The 20,399-nt window shown below is 51.7% G+C and overlaps 4 protein-coding genes across 4 annotated transcripts; 1 reads left to right on the top strand and 3 right to left on the bottom strand.

Moving 5' to 3' along the window:
- Positions 1–439: 439 nt before the first annotated feature.
- Positions 440–5,715, bottom strand: NCS57_01190500 (uncharacterized protein; the record flags this gene model as incomplete). The annotated part of the gene is made up of 3 exons (XM_053061599.1): positions 440–464; positions 844–4,563; positions 4,610–5,715. The coding sequence occupies 3 exons, from the start codon at positions 5,713–5,715 to the stop codon at positions 440–442; spliced, it is 4,851 nt and encodes a 1,616-aa protein (XP_052908127.1).
- Positions 5,716–7,188: 1,473 nt separating this feature from the next.
- Positions 7,189–8,484, bottom strand: NCS57_01190600 (uncharacterized protein; the record flags this gene model as incomplete). The annotated part of the gene is made up of 1 exon (XM_053061600.1): positions 7,189–8,484. One exon carries the CDS (start codon positions 8,482–8,484, stop codon positions 7,189–7,191), a length of 1,296 nt encoding a protein of 431 aa, XP_052908128.1.
- A 653-nt stretch (positions 8,485–9,137) lies between these two features.
- NCS57_01190700 (uncharacterized protein) lies at positions 9,138–14,823 on the top strand (the record flags this gene model as incomplete). Its single annotated transcript, XM_053061601.1, has 6 exons — positions 9,138–9,559; positions 9,613–11,215; positions 11,263–12,999; positions 14,074–14,425; positions 14,480–14,603; positions 14,817–14,823. 6 exons carry the CDS (start codon positions 9,138–9,140, stop codon positions 14,821–14,823), a joined length of 4,245 nt encoding a protein of 1,414 aa, XP_052908129.1.
- A 3,551-nt stretch (positions 14,824–18,374) lies between these two features.
- Positions 18,375–19,546, bottom strand: NCS57_01190800 (uncharacterized protein; the record flags this gene model as incomplete). The annotated part of the gene is made up of 8 exons (XM_053061602.1): positions 18,375–18,480; positions 18,535–18,698; positions 18,764–18,857; positions 18,909–19,067; positions 19,115–19,252; positions 19,302–19,305; positions 19,385–19,395; positions 19,455–19,546. 8 exons carry the CDS (start codon positions 19,544–19,546, stop codon positions 18,375–18,377), a joined length of 768 nt encoding a protein of 255 aa, XP_052908130.1.
- Between the last annotated feature and the right edge of the window lie 853 nt (positions 19,547–20,399).

Genomic DNA, 20,399 nt, shown 5'->3' on the forward strand with positions numbered 1-20,399 from the left:
GGTTGTTCCAACCCGTTGCCCCTTACTCTACATCCTGCAGATGACAAGGAACTTTTCATCAAGGCGAAGGCGCTTTGCCCCGTATATGTGAAGCATGCAGGAGGTCTTCTCCCAGGTCGTGTTTTGCAGCAACGTTACGTTTACGTTCCCTTGATATTAAAGCGCAACGTAATTAGCAGATATGCTTGTAGTGGCTTAGAACTCCCTTTCCAATGAAGCGCTTGACTTCCATTTTGGTTTCCCTTGAACCCTGTCCTGGGCGATGACGGGTTTTAGAACTCCCTTGTCAAACTAAAGACACCTTTTTGAATACACACACAAGTCTATTACGCCCGGTAGGCCATGCCCAAAGGGCTCTGAAGCTAAAAAATACATACACAACTCTAGTTCTTGCCTTGATCTCGCCAAGCCCCTGTGGATCCCGTCTTGTTCTTTTGGACTAGTCATCGCTCTTCTTCTTGGTCCTCGTGAAGGTTAGTAGCAAGTCAACTTGAAGCCCAATTCCTCCAAGTGTTCAGTTTCCTATTTTCGGCGGCTGAAGCAGTGCCTGCTTTTGATTGTACGAGGGGTTTATAGTTAGTATTGGTAGACTGGCGGGTTAGTAGAACTTAGGTAGATCACCTATGATCAAGGCGACCCGTAGCGATTGCGAATCTGATTGTCGCTCGTACAGCGTTCATGTTAGGTGTCCACTTCTGTCTATCTGATATTGCTTTCCCTCCCAGAAAGAAGGAGATATTGCCGCGCTTTGTGTCCGTACATTGAAGCATCTCTTTGCGGTGTGTCGTCCAGTTCACGCAGCGGAAGAGAAAATGCTCTACCGTTTCTTTTGCCCGTCCGCACGGGCACTCATCTGTCGGCGCAGCTCGAATCTGATACAGATAACCGTTGAGCCGGGCCATTCCGGTCCTTAGCTGTGCCAGCACGCTGGCTTCCTTCCATGACAGCTGGTCATATAGTAGGCGAGTGTGTCTTCCAGGCAGGGCTGAATCAACCCTTCTGGAGTGTCTACCCACCCCTTCTGGTAGTCTTCGTTCGCTTCGGAGCTCTGCCCTTGTTTGGTTCAGAATGGTGGACATTGCTTTCACTGATGTTCGTTGTGGCGTGGCGTATGGCTCCGTTGCTTGGCGGGCTGATGTCTTGGCTATTCTCTGGACTTTGAGTCCAGCGCGCGAGGGTAACCAGACTATGTTGACCCTGTTCTTGTCTCTCTGAAGCGCCTCCATGGAGTTGTATATGTCCCGGATATGCCCTTGTCCGGATTGTTGACGGGGATTGCGTATGGCCTGCGCCGCGGATTTGTTGCTTGTCAGGATGACAACGACTCGATACCTCATCTCCGGCAGCCATTTGAGGCCGTGAGCGATAGCTGCCAGCTCAGCTGTGTAGGGGTTGTGTTCTTCCCTCGTACCCAGCGTGACTGAAAAGGTTTCGACGATTTTGCCCGCTTTTGCCATGGAGAGCGGAAGCCGGACAGTTCCTCCCATGCCGACCAGTCCGTTCCTTGCAGAACTACTGGTCGCCATTCTGACTGCCCATCGGGCCTGAGCCAAGTCCTTGACCTTGTCTTCTTCTTCCTCCCCCCTGTCGCTCAGTGTAGCTTGCATGCGTGCCTCCCAGGGTGCTAGAGTGTATGGCTGAATCACTTCCATGGTGCCCTTTGGTATTTCCTTGCAAACGTCCGCAATACGCCTGAGTGGGGAGATGAACCGCTTGAACGCCTTGATTCCCCGTGGGAGGCTACGGAGTGGGTTGGTCCGTGGCAAAGTATGTAGATCTACCCAAAGCTTGCTCGCTCTTCTCCAGAACCGTTCGTAGATGGTCGCTATGTAGGCTTCCGCTTCCGCTACTCCTGTCGCCACGCTTGTGAAGGACCCTATGATTGCTTGTGCTCCTAGTCTTTGCACTCGCTGGATGGCAGCTGCCGGTCTCGTCTTGCATGCGTGCATCCAGACGTTGGAGGCGTAGTCCACTTTGGGGGCTACCATGGCCGTGAAGAGTTGTCTCGTTGCAGAGGGAGCCAGCCCTTTGAGTCGTTTCAGCTCCATTGCCACCTCTAGGCCTTTGGTCGCTGCTCTTGCAATGTGCTGCTTGTAGTGGAGCCGCGAGTCCATGATGACCCCAAGGACCTTGACCTGTTCCTTTGGCCGAACTTCCTCACCCTTGATGGTAAACGGCTCCACGTCTACCCTGCCAGTATACCTAGTGAAATGTATAATCGCCGTCTTTTCCGCCTCAAAGGTCGCACCGCTTCGCTTCTCCCAGTCGCAAGCCTTATCGATGATTGCTTGTATCTTTGTTCGGTTGCTCTGGGCTGTCGGTCCTGACACCCACGCGGTGTAGTCGTCGACGAATGCGATGGCGCCGCCGTTCCTGTCGATTTGGGTCTGGACTAAATCCGCGTTGAAGAACAGAAATAAGATCGGCGATAGGGGTGATCCTTGCGGAAGCCCCGCCTGTGGCAGCAGCCGGCTCTCGGAGCTTTGGCCGTTGACCATAATGGTTGCGGTTCGCTCTGAGCAGAAGGCATCGACCCAGCGCAGGAGGCCTTCCGGGGTCCCTCTCGCCTTCATCCGCTGCAGCAGCCTCTCTTTGCACACGCCGTTGTACGCACCTTTCACATCGAAATTGATAAGGCTCACGACATGGCGCGAGCGCCATGCCGAGAAAATGTGTTCTTGTAGAAGTACGAGGGCTTGCTCTGCCGATCGCTGCTTCCGCGCGCCGAAGTGGTTGGTCGGAAGAAGCCCGTGAGTTTCTACAGCGTGGGAGATTCTCTCGGCGACCACCGACTCCAACACTTTACCGAGCGTGGCGAGAAGCGAGATTGGTCTCCACGCTTTCGCGATCGTGTAATCATCTTTGCCTGGTTTCTTGAGTGGGATTATCCGGGCATGCCTCCACTGGTCCGGTATCACGCCTTCCTCAAGTGATGCTTGAAAGATGGTGAGGACGTCGTGTTTTACTGACGGCCAGACCTGCTTCCAGACAATCGCTGGTAGTCCGTCTTCTCCTGGCGCCTTCCATGACTTAGTCGCGAACAGTTGTCGTTCCACCTCCTCCAAGGTGAATGTAGGCATCACTACTGGAGCTCTCTGTTGCCTCGGACCTTCGTCTTCAATGTTGTCTGGCAATGGCGGGAAGAATTTGGCTAGTAGCTCTTCGGCCTGCTCCTTGTGGTTGGTCGTTGTTGTCCCGTCTGCTTTCACTAGCTGCGGGACTTTTCCGAACGCCGTATCGTCGCCGGACTTTAGGTACTTGGCTGCCTTCCAGATGTTGTCGTTGTCCGCTAGAAACTCGTTCCAGTGAGAATTCTTCCGTTGTCGTATGGCGTCGTGATATTGCTTTGCCGCCCCCTTTACCGTACTTTCCAGGTCGGAAGTGCTCGTTCCTGCGCGTCTTGCGGTCCGGGCTCGGTTCCTCCAGTATGTGTACACATGTCGCAATTGTGTGAGATCGTCGGTCCACCACCTCTTTGCGTGTGGCGATGGCTTGGCTCTGGGTGTCAGCGCCTGGACAGCCTCCAAGACTGCCGACATCAACCTGTCTGTTTTCTGCTGCACGGTGTTTCCCGCTGGACTGCTTCCCAGTCTGTCCGTGATCCTATCATTTATCTTCTTCCAGGGCGCGTTCTTAAGCAGAAGTCTTTCTTGCTGCTTCGGCGTGGGGACCGAGACGTCGAACGCCGTGTTGATCGAGCGATGATCCGATCCATGCTCTGTGTCGTGTATCGTGCATTTGATGACGGTGTCTGCGAGCTCCTCAGAGGCCAAAATAAGGTCAATGGTTGTTTCGTAGTCTCCGCTTTGCCATGTTTTCGTGCCTCGTCGGAGGAGGCTCCTGAGCATAAAGTCGTTCATCAAATCGATGATTGGATCCGCCTCACCCTGTCTCTCCATTGATACCTCGTCTCCGCCCCATAGTTGGTCGTGGCGATTAAAGTCGCCGGCAATGACCACATCCACCGCCCTCCCTGATTCCCATCTAACGTCCGTGATGGTTTTGCGGAGGTTGATACACGTGTCTCGCAGAGCCTGGACATCTCCTCCCGGTACATAGACCGATACTGCCAGGACCAGCCGATCCGGCAGCCGTACGATCGCTGCTGTCATGTCCGGGGACTCTATCGGCACCTGCTCCGCTTCCACATCCTTGTTCACCCAAAGCATGCTCCGAATTGCCCATCTACCTTCTCTTTCAGCCGTCGGTACCATTTTGATCCATTTGTGATGCCCCATGGGGGTCGTCAAGAGCCTGCCCTGGATTCTCCGCGCTTGGGGTTCCTGGATGGCCAATACCGTTGCGTCCTCGATTTTCTTGTCGTTCATCAAACTATCGTGTACCACGCCTTGTTTCCTTACATTCAGTTGGAACAGTTGGAAAGTTCTACTCATGCTGGGATGGGTAAAGCTTCCGGCAATTTCTGCTAAACGATTCGTGGGGGCCTCCGCACGGGACGCATTTCGGGATCGTTTCCATGCATCCGCTGTGGTGATGGCCTTCTTTGGCACATCTGCCGCAAACTTGTGGTCTGTCGCACTGATAGGCTTTGTGGTCCGTGATCTGTTGGCAATTATAGCACTGTTTTGGGCGGTCCCGGCGTTCAAACGTCTTGGTGGTTCCGGATTCTCCTCCGGCAAAGATGAACCCTTCATCGATGAACCGTCTTGCTTCCGAGCGTCTTTTGAGGTAAACAACCATTGAACCGTACGCCTTGGGAGTGTCTCTTCTGCTGAGCCACGCTATCTTTGCAACCTGGGTGTCGTTCTCTTGGCTAAAGGCTTCAGCGGCCCCTGATCGGACTTCGTCCATCTCGTCTAGCACGGCGGTGCGATTGACGTTGTCCACCTTGATGGGGTAGAGATCGTCTCGCATGATACGTGCTCCTCGAGGCAGCTTCACTTCCGCTATCCGCTTCACAACTTCATGCTCGCCATCGTCCCTACAGGTGATCCTGATGCGATGCGGGTTCTTGGGGTCCTTGGTGACCGCCCGACATCGCCACGAAGGGTTGTCTAGCTCGGAGCGCACTCCACTTTCCACCATTGACCGGATCGTTCCGGCCGAGGGCCTGTCGTCCTCTCCTTCTTCTGTTCTCGATACGTCGACCGTGCAGTAAAGCACGTCCATGGGATTCGGTGAAGCGGTTGGGACCGAGATCCTGGGACTGTTGTGCTGAGGAAATGGTGTCGATCGCGTGATGTCGGCGTATGATCGTTGGGGTCCATCTGTCGCGTTCGTCGCGATGGCTTCGAGCTGCTCGCGGGCTTGCTGTAGCTCCTCGGTCATCTGCTGCTTGATCTCAACCAGCTGTCTGCCCATCTCCTGCACCGTCTCTTCCTGCCTCTTAACAATTTCCTTGAGTTCCCTGGTCATTTCCATCTGTTCCTTCAGCGCTTCCTTCAGCCATTTGGTCTCCCTACGCGACTCGCCCAGGAGGTCCAAGGCCTTCTGAAGCATTGCCCTTCCATCGTTGCTGCTGCTGCCACTGCTGCTGCTCTTTCGAACTTCTGCCGGTCGGTCGATCTGCTCTTCAGCCGGTGCCGTTCGCGTCGCGTATCGGGTGCTCTTTTTCGTTTCTTTCGCGGTGTCTTCAAGTTGTCGCGCCGTGTCTCGGACTTTGCTCGTGGGCCTCACCACGCGACTCGATCGCTTTGGCGTCGAAAAGGGGGTGTCTTGCTCCACCACGATCTCGGCCCCCACTAGATCCGCCATGACGGTGGGCTGACCAACCTCCACACACACTTTCTGGTCGAACCAACCACGGTCTTCTGGTTCCCTTTGGTGCGTTTAAAAATGCAGTGAAACTCGAGCCGCACCTCCTCTAGGTACACACACACACTGGAAACATCCGCATATCCACTTAGCAGATCTTAGCAGATACAGTGCCGACCACCTCCAGAGGCCGCCCAGCTTTCTTCGTAAAGTCTTTGAGCACGGACCTCAGCGTGGCTGGTGTGGCTTCTCGACAGTGCGTTTTGGTTGTGACAAAACTGTGGTAATCTACCCCACCTTGCCAAAGATGCTTAGTGCTGTCACGTGCCATTAAGCATAGCCGCTTACGGCCGTGGAAAACACACTGACATCTGATATCTTTATTCCCCATAACGCGTCCAGAATAAGCCCTGACTTCTGGCCTAAGACGGCTCCCCGACTCTCTGATGCTGACCATGAAAAGCTTCAAGCGATGATTCGACGTAATGAATCGACTAAACATATAGCCCAGGCCATCCCCTGCGACCCCCGAACCGTTCGAAAAGCCCGAGCGCGGTACAAGCTCTTCAGGTCGACGAAGGCGCCTCCAAACCATATCGGTCGCAAAGAGACAACAGCTCGAATGCAAGATGCCTTGCTCGAGGAACTTACAAAGAAGCCGACTATGTACCGAAGCGAGATGAGAGCGTTTCTCCGTGATCAATTCGAGGTCGAAGTATCCTTGTCCAGCATCACCCAGCTGCTGAAGTCTGCGGGGTGGACCCGGAAGGGCACCCATCGTGTCGCACAGCAGCGTAATACGGAACTACGAAACCTGTACCTTTATAAGATCTCCAAATATAAATCGTTCCAGATGATCTTCATAGACGAGTCGGGCGCCGACCGACGAACCGGCCGTCGAGATAAGGGATGGGCTCCAAGCGGAGTCACGCCCATTGAGGTTAGCAGATTCAACCGCGAGCAAAGGTATCAGATCCTTGCCGCTTATACACAGGACGGTATCGAGCTGGCGCGTGTCTATCCTGGGTCTACTGATGCCGCCATGTTCAAAGACTTCATCGAGCAGCTGCTACGCGGCTGCGGACAATGGCCACAGCCAAAGTCTGTTCTCGTCATGGATAACGCATCCTTCCATCGGTCCGAAGAGATTGAGCAGATGTGTACTAACGCTGGTGTGGAACTCGTCTACTTGCCCCCGTACTCGCCGGACTTTAACCCGATCGAGGAGTTCTTGGCAGAGCTGAAGAACTTCATCAAGAATCCCGGACCCGAACTGTCGGAGCTTTTCAAGAAGGACTTCAGGGCATTCTTGCAGGCATGCGTGGACGCTGTGGGACGACGCAAGGCAAGTGCCAGGGGCCACTTTCATCACGCCGGAGTTGCGATTGACGAATACGAAGAGCAAATGCCATGAATTGATCACTACCGAAGAAGATTGCACACGGTCTACCGTAGTACATACACTGTACTCCATCACTGCTCGTCGGCCCAAGCCTTGATGCCCTGCACCCACGATCTAGCAATGCCAGGCTTCACACCCTTGTCGACGTAGTACGCGACATCCTGGTCCTGGTATACGTGTCTTAAATCGAGACAGTCATGTTTCGTGATGCTTCCCGCCCTGCGAAAGCCATCTTTCCAGTTTTCGTCATCGACCTGGTCACAGTTCCATTCAGTGTAAATGTCTATAGATTTGTCAATTGGTGTTAGAATGACCAGATCTGTTAAGTGAAATGCAGAAGGCGAAACATGCGGAAAGCTTGACGCCGGCGGAGTGCACCCTTCTGCATTTGGCTGACCGTAGGGCGAGGGCAAGATATTCACGATCTTGATTGGGCGATCGCTCTCCAAACTGGGCGCCTTCCGTTTCTGCCTCCGTTCAGAGTCCTCCGTGTCCTTCTCATAGATCATGTCAAGGATGTAGGCTGGGACATCTCTGTGGGTTTCCAGCACGTTGCCTTCTTCGGCGTACTGCACCATCTTGGTCAAAATGTTTGTGTTTAGCACAATATGTCTTCTCTGCTCGCCGATGAAGCAGTAGCTGCCTGGACATGAGTCCTTTTTACATCGCATGAGATTGTACACGTCATTCCAGACGCGAGGCCGACCCTCTGCCTCTTGCGTCTCCAGCAGCTGATCCCGTTCAGCCAGCTGCCGGGATGTTGCGCTGCCTCGGTTACCCTGTAGCACCGTCGCGGAGCCTTGCTGGGTCTCTTCTTTACAAATGAAGGACATGTCAATCCTCAGCTTTTTACCCATCCGAAACAGATGGCCCCAATCGCTCAGTTGGCCTTCCACCAGTCGCCAATCAATGTTGAAGTCGTCGAATCGCTTCGTGAGATCCCGTTCGCTGCGGTCGGTGACGGACACAATAACGTTCGTTTCCTCTGGCAGGTAGCATTTACCTTGCGGGGTTTTCTTTCTTAAAAGCTCCTCTACCTTGGACTCGAGAGTCCTGTCCCAAAATGCGCCGGGCGCCAGGACAAGATCTCGTTCCGTATCATCTGTGAGTTTGGTGAGCCTTCCCTTACGCAGCTGCAGCTTCCACTCGATGGAATAGTGAATACAGGTAGGAGGAGACTCGTCGTAGGCGACGTCGGAATCCCAATCGGCTAACTGAAGCAGTGGCAATCCGGGTCTGGGGTAGCTACGGGACGGGGTTAGGTTAGCGGGGCTTGCAGTCGGGCTGCCAATGCTTGACAGATGAGGGGTGCTAAAGTTGAGATCATCTTGATCCCACTGTGTCAAGTCAAATAGCTGGCTATTCATGGTGGCAACTTTGAGGCATCCAGAATGCCGAGTGGTGGATGGGAACGGTGGAACGGGAATGAGATGGCAGCACTTGAGGATACGTGTCACCACGTTGTGTTTATGGGTAGCTAGAACCTTCTATGTGAATTACATGGGTGCTTGGCCTTTGAAGGGCTTGTCAAAGGAAGACTCAAAAGAAGGTTTAAAAAAAGGGCAGCCCCACCTGTCCCGCCATCGCCTTCATTGTGATGGGCGGTATCGATAAGCTATCGATAAAGGAAACACACTATTCCTTATTAGGATGATTAGCTGGCTGAATCAAGACAAGGTTCCATTGCCCACAAAGTTCTCGTCCCTGAAGTGGGTGGTCCATCTTCATTCCCACACCCGCTTTTAGTCTTGTCTGAAAACATTCAAAATCATACAGAACATTTCTCACCGTGACTCCTTCCATTTACCCCCTTTTGTATCCTTTGAATTGAGGTTTTCTGGCTTTTCATCTGACCATCATGTGACTGCTTGCTGCGGCTTCTGCAGCGCAGCCCACTGATGATGGCTTGCGTCACGTGAAGAGCGTGTGTTGGTAAGACTGAGCCTCGTCAACCCCGCACGAGGGTTAGGCCACTTTTGTCGTTAAAAGCACCTGAAAGCGACTGCGATAGCCGGACCTAATGGCGGAAGTGCTCGGCGTCGCATCCAGCGTCATCGCTGTGGTTGATTTGTCTGCCAAAGTGTTCTCCCTTTGCCTCCAGTACTTCCAAGAGGTGAAGAACGCCAAAGCCGATATCGAACGGCTTCGCAACGAAGTTGCGGACTTTAAGACCACCGCAGAGCAGGTCCGAAATCTCGTCGAAGGGCCTCGTGGACAGGAGCTGGAAGCGTCTCGACAGTTGGGCTCCGCAATCAAAGATGGCTATTCGACACTGGAAAAACTCGCGCAGGCGCTCGAACCTTCCAAGCGTCAGAAGGCGATGAGCCGCTTCGGTATACGCGCATTCAAATGGCCATTCGAAAGCAAAGATATTGAGGGAACCATACATCATCTTGCGCGCTGCAGAGATAACATTTCGTTGGCACTGAATGTTGATCAGACGTGAGTGATATGGTCTGTGAGGTGATGCGTGAGCTGATGTTAATTTAATCTAGCGCAATCATTCAGAACGTCGACCACAGGATCGCTCTCGACAGGCTGCCTATCGCAGAAGGGGCCTCGTTCGACTCCCATGCCGAAGAACACAACCGGACATGCTTGCCAAACACTCGAGTTGATCTGCTCGAAGATGTATCTCGATGGATTGCTGACCCCAACTCAAAGACAATATACTGGCTGAACGGCATGGCGGGAACTGGAAAGTCGACCATCTCACGCACTGTCGCTCGGTCTCGGTCCAAGCAAGGTGACCTCGGTGCTAGTTTCTTCTTCAAGAGAGGAGAGACTGACCGAGGGAACTTGGCCAAATTTGTGTCTACCCTGGCCCGCCAGCTGGCCTTCAATATTCCGGAGGTTGCGCCGTTCATCAAGAAAGTAACCGATTCCGATGCAGCAATCGTTGACAAGGCCGTGAGGGAGCAGTTTGAAAAGCTCGTTCGAGAACCAATGTCAAAAGCAGCGGCAACGCCATCGACCCGATCGTCGGTCGTTATTGTCGTCGATGCGTTGGACGAGTGTGAGAGTGATGTTGACATTAAGCTACTTCTTGAGCTTTTTTCCAATGCACGCTCTATGGGTCCCTTACGAGTTCGAGTGCTTGTTACCAGTCGACCCGAACTTCCCGTACGTCTTGGTTTTCGTTCTATCGACGGCACCTATCAAGACCTGGTACTACATAAGATCCCACAATCGATCATTGAGCACGACATATCTGTCTTTCTTCGCCATGAATTCGCCAAAATTCGCAAAAACTTTAATAACTTGACAGAAGAAGAGCTGAAACTGCCAATGCATTGGCCTGGGGAAACCAACCTCAGGAAGCTCACCATGGCAGCGACGCCTCTCTTTATTTTTGCCGCGACTCTCTGCCGCTTCATCAATGACTCAAGTCTTGGCAACCCTGATGAGCTTCTGCAGAGGGTACTGAATCTCACGGGTAATAGCCATGCCTCAAAGCTTGACATGACCTACTCACCAGTTCTGGAGCAACAAGTCATCAATAGGTCAGGACGTGAGAGACATGACGTCATCGAGAGCTTCCGTCTCATCGTCGGCACTATCGTCACGCTGGCTAGCCCCTTATCCATGCGCGCTCTCGCGCTACTTCTCGATATCCATATCGATAAGGTGACGACTAGGCTAAAGATGTTACATTCTGTTCTGGAGGTTCCAGGGACTCTCGACTCGCCGGTGCGACTGCTACATTTGTCATTCCGGGATTATCTCGTCAATCCAGAGAACAAAGAGACGCTCGAGTTTTGGGTGGATGAGAAACTCGTTCACCGAAACCTGGCAAAACACTGTTTGCATGTTATGCATGGCGCTTTGCGTGAGAACGTTTGCGGCCTGTCTTTCCCAGGTATGCGTCAATCTGCGGTGGACGCTCTACAACTCGAGAAATACATACCTCCACAGCTTCAGTATGCCTGTCTTTACTGGGTACATCATCAGACAAAGATTGATTTTGAGTCGAATGATAGCCACGAGATCTATGATTTCTTGACTACACACTTTCTTCATTGGCTGGAGGCGCTGAGCTTGATGGGCCGAGTTAGAGAAGGTCTCGACTCACTCAGGTCGTTAGTGGATTCGCTAGAGGTAAGTGTCGCACACCGTGAAGTCTGACCACTGCTGACTCTTATTAGAACCGAGGAGATTCAAGCCTCTCGAATTTTTTGGCTGATGCAATTCGGTTTCTCCAGGCAAATTTCTCTGTGATTAATGACGCACCGTTGCAGATATATTCTTCTGCCCTGGTTTTCGCGCCAAAGAGGAGCCTCATCAGAATGTCATTCGAGAATTCTGTTCCAGGATGGTTAACTATTAGGCCGCGAGTCAAAGAGGACTGGGATGCATGCCTGTTGACGTTGGAGGGCCATAGTGGCGAAGTCAGGTCGGTGGTGTTCTCGCACGACTCGACGATGGTGGCATCGGCCTCTTACGACAAGACGGTACGGATCTGGAACGCAAAGTTGGGGAAGTGCGAACAGGTGCTAGAGGGCCATAGCTGGCCGGTCAGCTCGGTGGTGTTCTCGCACGACTCGTCGATGGTGGCATCGGCCTCTTACGATAAGACGGTACGGATTTGGAACGCAAAGACGGGGAAGTGCGAACAGGTGCTGGAGGGCCATAGCGACTGGGTCAGGTCGGTGGTATTCTCGCCGGACTCGACGATGGTGGCATCGGCCTCTTACGATAAGACGGTACGGGTATGGAACGCAAAGACGGGGAAGTGCGATCAAGTGCTGGAGGGCCATAGCGATAATGTCAACTCGGTAGTATTCTCGCCCGACTCGACGATGGTGGCATCGGCCTCGGATGACGAGACGGTACGGATCTGGAACGCGGAGACCGGCGATTGCGAGCGAGTACTGGAGGGCCATAGTATATTGGTCAACTCGGTAGTATTTTCGCCCGACTCGACGATAGTGGCATCAGCCTCGGACGACGAGACGGTACGGGTCTGGAACGCAAAGACGGGGAACTGCGATCAAATGCTGGAGGGCCATAGCGATAATGTCAACTCAGTGGCGTTCTCGCCTGACTCGATGAAGGTGGCATCGGCCTCTTCTGACGAGACGGTACGGGTCTGGAACGCAAAGACGGGGAAGTGCGATCAAGTGCTGGAGGGCCATAGCGACTGGGTCAACTTAGTGGCGTTCTCGTCCGACTCGACGAAGGTGGCATCGGCCTCTTCTGACAAGACGGTACGGGTCTGGAACGCAAAGACGGGGAAGTGCGAACAGGTGCTGGAGGGCCATAGCTCCTGGGTCAGCTCGGTGGTATTCTCGCCGGACTCGACGATGGTGGCATCGGCCTCTTACGACAAGACGGTACGGGTCTGGAACGCAAAGACGGGGAAGTGCGATCAAGTGCTGGAGGGCCATAGTATGTTGGTCAACTCGGTAGTATTCTCGCCCGACTCGACGATGGTGGCATCGGCCTCGGATGATGAGACGGTACGGATCTGGAACGCGGAGACCGGCGATTGCGAGCGAGTACTAGAGGGCCATAGCGACAATGTCAACTCAGTGGCGTTCTCGCCCGACTCGACGAAGGTGGCATCGGGCTCTTCTGACGAGACGGTGCGGATTTGGAACACGGAGACCGGAATATGCAAGGCCGTCATTTCGCTGGACGCCTACGCACACGTTCTTTCCTTCACGCCCGACGAGCGTGGCATTGTCACAGATATTGGCGTTTTTACTTTGACTGGCGACTTAGAATCTTCCGCAGAGCCTCCCATGTCATCGCGGCCTTCGGAGGTCTCAACGCTCGGCTTGCGGGACGGGACCTGGGTGACGACGACAGGAACGGACTTGTTCTGGCTACCTACCGAATGTCGTGGTGGACAAGCAGCTGTTTCGGGAAGCACGGTTGTCGTAGGCTGTCGGTCAGGAAGAGTCGTGTTATTGGGGTTTTCTGGTACGGAAATAGCGAAAATATGATGATATTGTCAAATTACATATGACATTTAGTCGCACAGGAACTCACGCTCTCGTGCATGACGGAAACCATCGCAGTAACAGGAGCCATGTTTCACTTGACTGACGGCCTATTCCTACATGTGCTGTACTGTATAATCCTCGCGTCAGGCATTTCATAGTCAGCATCAGCGAGTCATGGAGCCATGTTGGGTCCGAAGTCGCATATTCTGGACGCGTTGTGTGGGATGGAAGATGGCGGGTGTCAATGCTTTCTACGGCCGTAAGCGGCCATGCTCAATGACAGGACCTGACTCCGACCGGAATTCGGAGGAGGTGGAGTGGATCCTCACAGTCCTGCTGTGCACGGTAGTAAGCCACATTAGCCACGACAAGGACCGTGCTCAAAGATTTTACGTAGAAAGCTGGGCGGCCTCTGGAGGTGGTCGGCACTGTATGCTTGTAGGGGCTTAGAACTCCCTTTCCAATGAAGCGCTTGACTTCCATTTTGGTTTCCCTTGAGCCCTGTCCTGGGCGGTGACGGGTTTTGGAACTCCCTTGTCAAACTAAAGACACCTTTTTGAATAGCAAGACCCACCAGTTATGTATCAACGCTTTGATGCTAGCTGACGTTCGAGAAATGTAGTCCACCTCGGGTGATGACTGTTTCCCGATATCGTGTGAGTGGATACTCGGGGGTTTATGCCCCCCTCGGGAAGTTGCGGGTATACAGGGGGTGCCGAAATCGTTCTGAATGACACATCCCTGAGGTACTTTTGTAATCTTGGGACAAACCAGGGTGCGGCTTTGGTCTTGGAAGTACTGCGCGGTCGCACAATGAGCGAAGAGCTGCTGCACTACATTAACTCGACCTAATAGCAGAAACTCAGCCGCATGGAGATTCTCTCAGCCGTTCGAGATCGCTTTGGACTGCACACTCTCTAAGGGCAACAATTTCAATCCCTTCTCTTTCTCTTCCTATCCCTAGACAAACTCCGTCGTCGTTTGTTCAAACACAGTATGACTTATCAGGGCGTTGTTAGAGTTGCAATCGACGCGCTTGTTTTCGCGCCTGACTACTCCTCCTGTAACTACAACATTAATACCGCCAAGGTTGCTCGACTCAAGCAAATTTTCGAGCTGGAGGGATGCAACCGATACGATCCCCAAAATCTTATCACCGGTAGTATCGCTCAAGATGTGTTGCAGAAGGCCTTGGTGCGTTCCCACTTGACGTCGGAGAGTCTACTGAGAGAGGGAGAGCCGCCAATACTTCACCTTCCTCCAAATACCTACGTGCGATGCGATCAAGGAAGAAGTCGTGTCAAGGCGCTTATGGAAACTGAAGGTCTCTTTCATTGGTGGACTCTCGAGCTCTTCGCAGGTGAGAGCAAAATACCTTTCCCTAGAAGAGAGGAGATTAACATCGCGCGCGAAGACACCGACCAGAAAGCTCTCAACAAGATCAGCGAGGAGTCTATGAGTGAGGGAAATTTCTCTGACGGACATATCTGCGCAGAAATTGTGCAGAATCGCTTTAAAACGACCGTGGAGAAAAAATGGTGGGCGAGACTCAGTAGAAGCAAGGCAGGTATCTTGAAAAGATTACTTGACCACAAGTCACTGGCAGCCCCCTTTTTAGAGTTGATCCACTGCATACCTGCTATGCGTGAAGACCTAATGATCGGCGTATGGCATAAGATAATGGCAGCCAGATGCGACGAGGTACCTGAAGCGCCCCGCTTGACTATGTATACTAACTGATCCATTTTCAGGAAATAAATCGATATTTCAGGTTCATCCTTGATATCTGGATTGAAATCATGGGGTCAAGATCAGCATTGCGACACGTAGATCCCGAATCCGTGAGGGAACTGCAACTACGAGCTCCGGGTGTATCACAGCGTGACATGGAGCACGTGACTCGAGTTATCACCAACAAATTGGCGTTCAAGAGCCTCACGGATATGTCAGAGAGGATGAAACTTTTGAACCGGCTAAAGAGAATTAACTCTTTGATCCCCTCGATCTATACTTTGCAGAAAGACGCTAAATATCTTCAGCCCTGCGCGGGTATGCTGAAACGGCTCATCTTGGGCCAGGAGCAGTCTTCCTGTACGGTCCAGATAATTGCACGCAGTGCTTTCCCATCAAGGAACTTTCCGGGGGCAGATGCAATGTTCCCTGAAAAATTAAAAAGGCTGTATCTCTTCATTATGCAGAATTGGGTACAGCTAACTGGTAAGAATCCTCTCCTGGAAAATAGAGAAAACAACCCTGGTGAAGGTACTCCTGACCCGAGAGCTTGGTCTCGATTGGCAATCGAAGCACAACTTCTCGGATTTAGATCTCCCGAAATCACTCGTTTAGCATCGGAAGACCCTGATCGTGAGTTGGCGCTCAAAGCACTCCTTTTAGGCCGGCCAGAATCAGAGTATGAGTACGACCAATCTGCTTTGGATGATCTCATATCTTCTGTTGTACAAGTTTTCCGAACAGCACGCAAAAGAGAACCAAAGGTCTTTGAACCACAATTCACGACCAGGGGTATTGGTGAGCCACTTTCTCACCGGTGTGGACCTCAATACTCCGAAGCCTACGAGCGAGATCGACAGTTCCTCACAATGTCTCATTTCACACTCCCGATAACGAGAGACATGGATATTACTTCACTTTTCGTTCGAAAATCCATTTTCCATGCATTTTTCAGGATTCAAGAACAAAGCGGAGCCACGTTAGATGCAATCGACTTTATTTCAGCATTTCCTGTGGCTACGAGTGGTGAAGACATTCGGATGACTCAGGAATGTGATTTACGCGAAAGCGAGGACGAAGAGATAGACCAGATATCACCACATGAGCTCTTGAGGAGACAAGACGAAGTTTTACAACAGGATATATTGAGACAATATGATAGGGATGTGGCAGCAAGCCTATGTCACGAAAGCAGGCTGATAGTGGAGATCAGCAGTGATAGTTGCGAGAGCGCAAGCGAGACTGAGGATTCGATGTTTGTCATCGAACCGATAAAAAAGAAGAGAAAGAAAGACTAGAAAACCCAATGGGTTTGTGAGGCATGACGTTGTGGATCTACAAACCAGATTTCAGCTACAATCACATAATGGGTAAAGAAAATATTAAAAAAAAAAAAAAAAAAGAAAAAAAAAGGAGACTTAGCCTGAAACTTGGAGGACTTTGATAAGGTTTATTACTTAGAAATTCATATAGAAAGGAAATTCCCCCCCAAAAAAAACCCATATTTACAAACTTATAAGAAAAAACATCCAATCAAGCATCAAATGATTAGAGTGATTGGGTCCAAGACACAAGACTTGGCACGAAGGTAAACAAGAAGGAAAACAAGACCGGTCTGTCCCTGACTAGAAGAAATAATCAGTGCAACAGCGCGTTGCACGATCATATCGGCACTCGATCACATGATTCCATGACAACCTGTATACTAACAAACTAGTGTAAGGGGTTCGTTGCAGCAGAATCAGAGAGTCGGTGCACACGGCGACCGATGTGGGTTTGGCCGATATTATAGCGATGGCAGGCTGACAGCGAGTTACCATGCCAGTAAGCTACAATGACAGCAGACTACAATACTAGCAGATTACAATGCCAGCAGGTTACAATGCCAGCAGGTTACTATGCTAGCAGGTCATTATTTCTAGAAAGTTCCAGCCAGTTACCATGCCAGCAGGTTACAATGACAGCAGACTACTATGCCAGCAGGTTACAATGCTAGCAGGTCATTATTTTTAGAATGAAATAGGTCTATCAGTTAGAAAATTATACGCGAAGGTCTTTACAGCAGAATCTGAGGGTCGGTGCACACAGCGACCGATGCGGGTTTGGCCGATATGATAGCGATGGCAGGCCGACAGGAGCAGCGGCCGATACAAATTGCAATTGGCTTAGCGGATCAACGGCCGATACGTGATGGCGTATGGGTCGGGGTCTGTAAATAGAGCGATAGGGGAAACCCGACCGATACGGACCCAGCCGACCGTACGTCCCCCCGACCTTGCGCCACCGCTGTATCGGCCGGACTCCACATCGGCTCTTTCAAGGTCGGTGCATGCAATGGCCGATGTGGAGCCCGGCCGATACAGCGGCGGCGCACGGTCGGTGCGCGTGGTGGCCCGTCTGGGCCCGTATCGGCCTATTTTCCTAGATCGCTCTATTTTCAAACTCCGACCGATATGACATCCTGTATCAGCCGCTGATACCCGCTGAGCTGACCGCCGCCCTATCGGTCGTTACTCTCACCGGCCTGCCGTCGCTAATGTATCGGCCAAACCCACATTGGTCGTCGTGTGCACCGACCATCTGATTCCGCTATAGCGAACCCTCTGTTTCAGCGGCGGCCTTGATGAAGTTGGTTGCGGCATCTCGACCTCTTAAACATCCTCGATGATGTGAACAAGAACGTTCAAGTTGTTCTGCCCTGCAGGCATCAGGCTCTCGATCTGAGAGACTTGATCCTTCGTCCGGATAACACTCGTAACAGTCCATGAGCCTTTTAGCAGCACCTGCGTCGGGATCTGGGCTACTTTTCCGTGGCCACCGAGTACAATAGCGTGTCGACCCATTTTCTAGCGAGATGGCGTGCCTAGTAAACCTTTGTTTGGGACGTTCCGTGGTAGTAAAGGGCTGTTGTCTCTGATGCGGCTAGAAGTTGGGCCAACTGAATAATTCGGACACCTAGATTTTACAAACAACAGGTCACTAGTTGTATTATTCACCTCAAGCTCCGAGTCGTAGGCAGTCAGTCATGACCAAGACCCTTTAAGGGGCCGAGACTATGTGATGATAGAGCCACCTGCCCCTCTGTACAGAAGACGAAGCAAATCAGAGTCGATCCTTTCAGAGATAAGCATCCATGTATGAGACATTAGTGATGTCAGATCAGGGCGCGTTGCCACAACTCTGTAGGACGTGTATCGCCCCGCAGACTGGAGCCTCCCATTTGTCAGCCTCTTGTGTCTCCATGACACCGGGACAATGTTAAAATCAACTTCGAGCCCATAAGAGTCTTTTTTCAACCAGAAATCCAACGGTATTCACGCCATCAACATGTCTTCGGCCATTGTCACCGGTGCCACGGGCCAGTCCATATTTCTATGCCTCAAAACAGCGACTAACGGTCCCTTCCGCAGGCATCTTGGGCCGCGAGATTGTCAAGGAGCTCTGCAGCAGATCTGAGAATGGAGCATCATCTAAGTACGCCGTGTCTCGTTCTAAGAAGTGGAGGAAGTTGGGTCAAAGTGCTGACCTCGAAAGAAAGGATTGGAAATTGACAACTTTGGTATTCTATACTGCGTATTTTACGCCTTGAGGCTATCTTCAAACAACTTTTGTAGTCGTGCACCCTCGCTATCAGCAACCTGGCCGTGGGTCCTAATGCTTCCGTAGGGGTGGTAGGGGAATGGGCTACAAACAAAGTCAGCAATCAAAATTCTTTGTTGGAGAGTGTCGGTGACTTACCCGTACTCGGGCACAAAGGTAATAAGAGCATCCTGGCTTCGCGCCTTGACGATGCGCAGCCAGAACTTCTCAAAGAATTCGCGCTCGGGCTTAAAGATAGGGTCCTCAGGCTCGGGACATTGCGAGGATTGAGTAGTTCCAATTCGGGCATGGATATGGTGGACCTGGCTAATTATTAGAACTAACCTAGTACATGCGCATTCAAACAGATTGTCCTTATTCGGGGAACTAGAAGATCTAGGATCTCCTTATCCTCCTCGCCGAGGTCAAGAAGTCGCTCACAGACCACAACCCAGTGGGAGATATCTGCTGTGATCCGGAGCCTAAAACAAGCATTAAATGGTGATCAAACGGACAGGGTAGGCGAAACGTACTCGGGTACCTTAAGCAAGATCTGCTTAGTTACATAGGGAGTAAACAGAGCTCGGTTGCGGTGTGTCTCATGGGAGACTAGGCCAGTGAGGCCAAGCTCCTGATTGATTTCCAGGGTCTTCTGGTAAAAGTAGACAGACTCATCTACAGTCCAGTAGTCGCTGGAATTGTTAGTAAACCACAGACTATATCCCGTGGGTTCGCTTACCCTCCAGACTGGGCGTTGATCTTAACGGGTCGCAGAATTTTAGCCAGCTTAAGAGTCTTACGATAGATATCGAGATGGATATCAAGAGTGAGGCCTACGGGTCGAGCACCGACATAGCCTGCCCAAGCAGTGTGCATACTTTGACTCACTAAATCACTATGGCTTCCAGTTGATCGGCGCGACTTACAGCACTATCGCTTCAAAGTCAGCATCGTCCAAGAGCTTTCGGAGAAGTCATAGGTTATCAGCATCTCAGTCAGTAATGTCGACCTCGACACCAACTAGATCACATTAGTTTTTGCAGCCCCGATAGATCTTAAGAAAAAAATAGTAGCCCTACTTCTTCAAATCCGTGAACCAGGGGATCCACTTCTCGAAGTTCTCTCCGGAGTCGATGCCCCAGATAGTTCTAAACCGCTTAATAACCACCATTTCGGCCGCTGACAACAAACACACAACGAAGAAAGCAAAATTAACTAAAGGAGAAACTAGGTTGAAGAAATCAAGTTTTAACTTCTCAAGTTAGCGTCTTTATATCTCACCTAAGCCCATAACTTGGCGATCACCCGGAGTTCCTAACCCAAACTAACCTCCAAAAGCTCAAGTGGAGTTGCTCTTCTCAAAGAGGCAACATCTCGCCACCGGGAGAAATTTCCCTTTTAGATATCTCGCGCGGGGAAGTGCCCGATCGACCCCGCCTCCGAGATGTCGCCAGGCTCCACACGAAGATGGCGGAATTGCCGAATGAACCAGAAGAGGAAATCAATGTAAAATTGTCTGGCGTGTTACTACTGTAGAGAGATTGTTTCGTCTTCACGTGATGGTTCAATTGGCTTGCTATTGGCTAGCCGTCTCATCTCATCTGATCTCCAATGTTACTGTGAAGTGCTTCTACAGCCGCAAGCCCTCGCTGTCAGCTTCCAGTCGCTCGCCGTCAAGGTGCCAACGGCGGGATGGTTGTCATTCTATCCCACATCTCCAGGTACTGTGACGGGCCATTAACTGCTTTGTGAAACATGCCAGGAACTTTTCACGCTCTCGGATCAGCCGTAAGACAGCAGCCACCAACGACAGGGTCGTATCCGCCCATCGGCTCTGTCTTGTGCCGGAAATTCTCCAAGAGCAATGCACGAGACGAGCTGTGTTGGAGATCACAAGTGTGAGGCGACCAAGTCGGTGGCAAGGTGTGGAAGAAGGAGGAACATTCTACAAGAAATCGTGCCTGTACATAAATAGTGGTTCCCCTATTTCACTTTGAGATACGAATTAAGCAATTAGCATCTTC

This window comes from Fusarium keratoplasticum, chromosome 10 (assembly GCF_025433545.1).
Source record: "Fusarium keratoplasticum isolate Fu6.1 chromosome 10, whole genome shotgun sequence".
Lineage (NCBI taxonomy): Eukaryota > Fungi > Ascomycota > Sordariomycetes > Hypocreales > Nectriaceae > Fusarium > Fusarium keratoplasticum.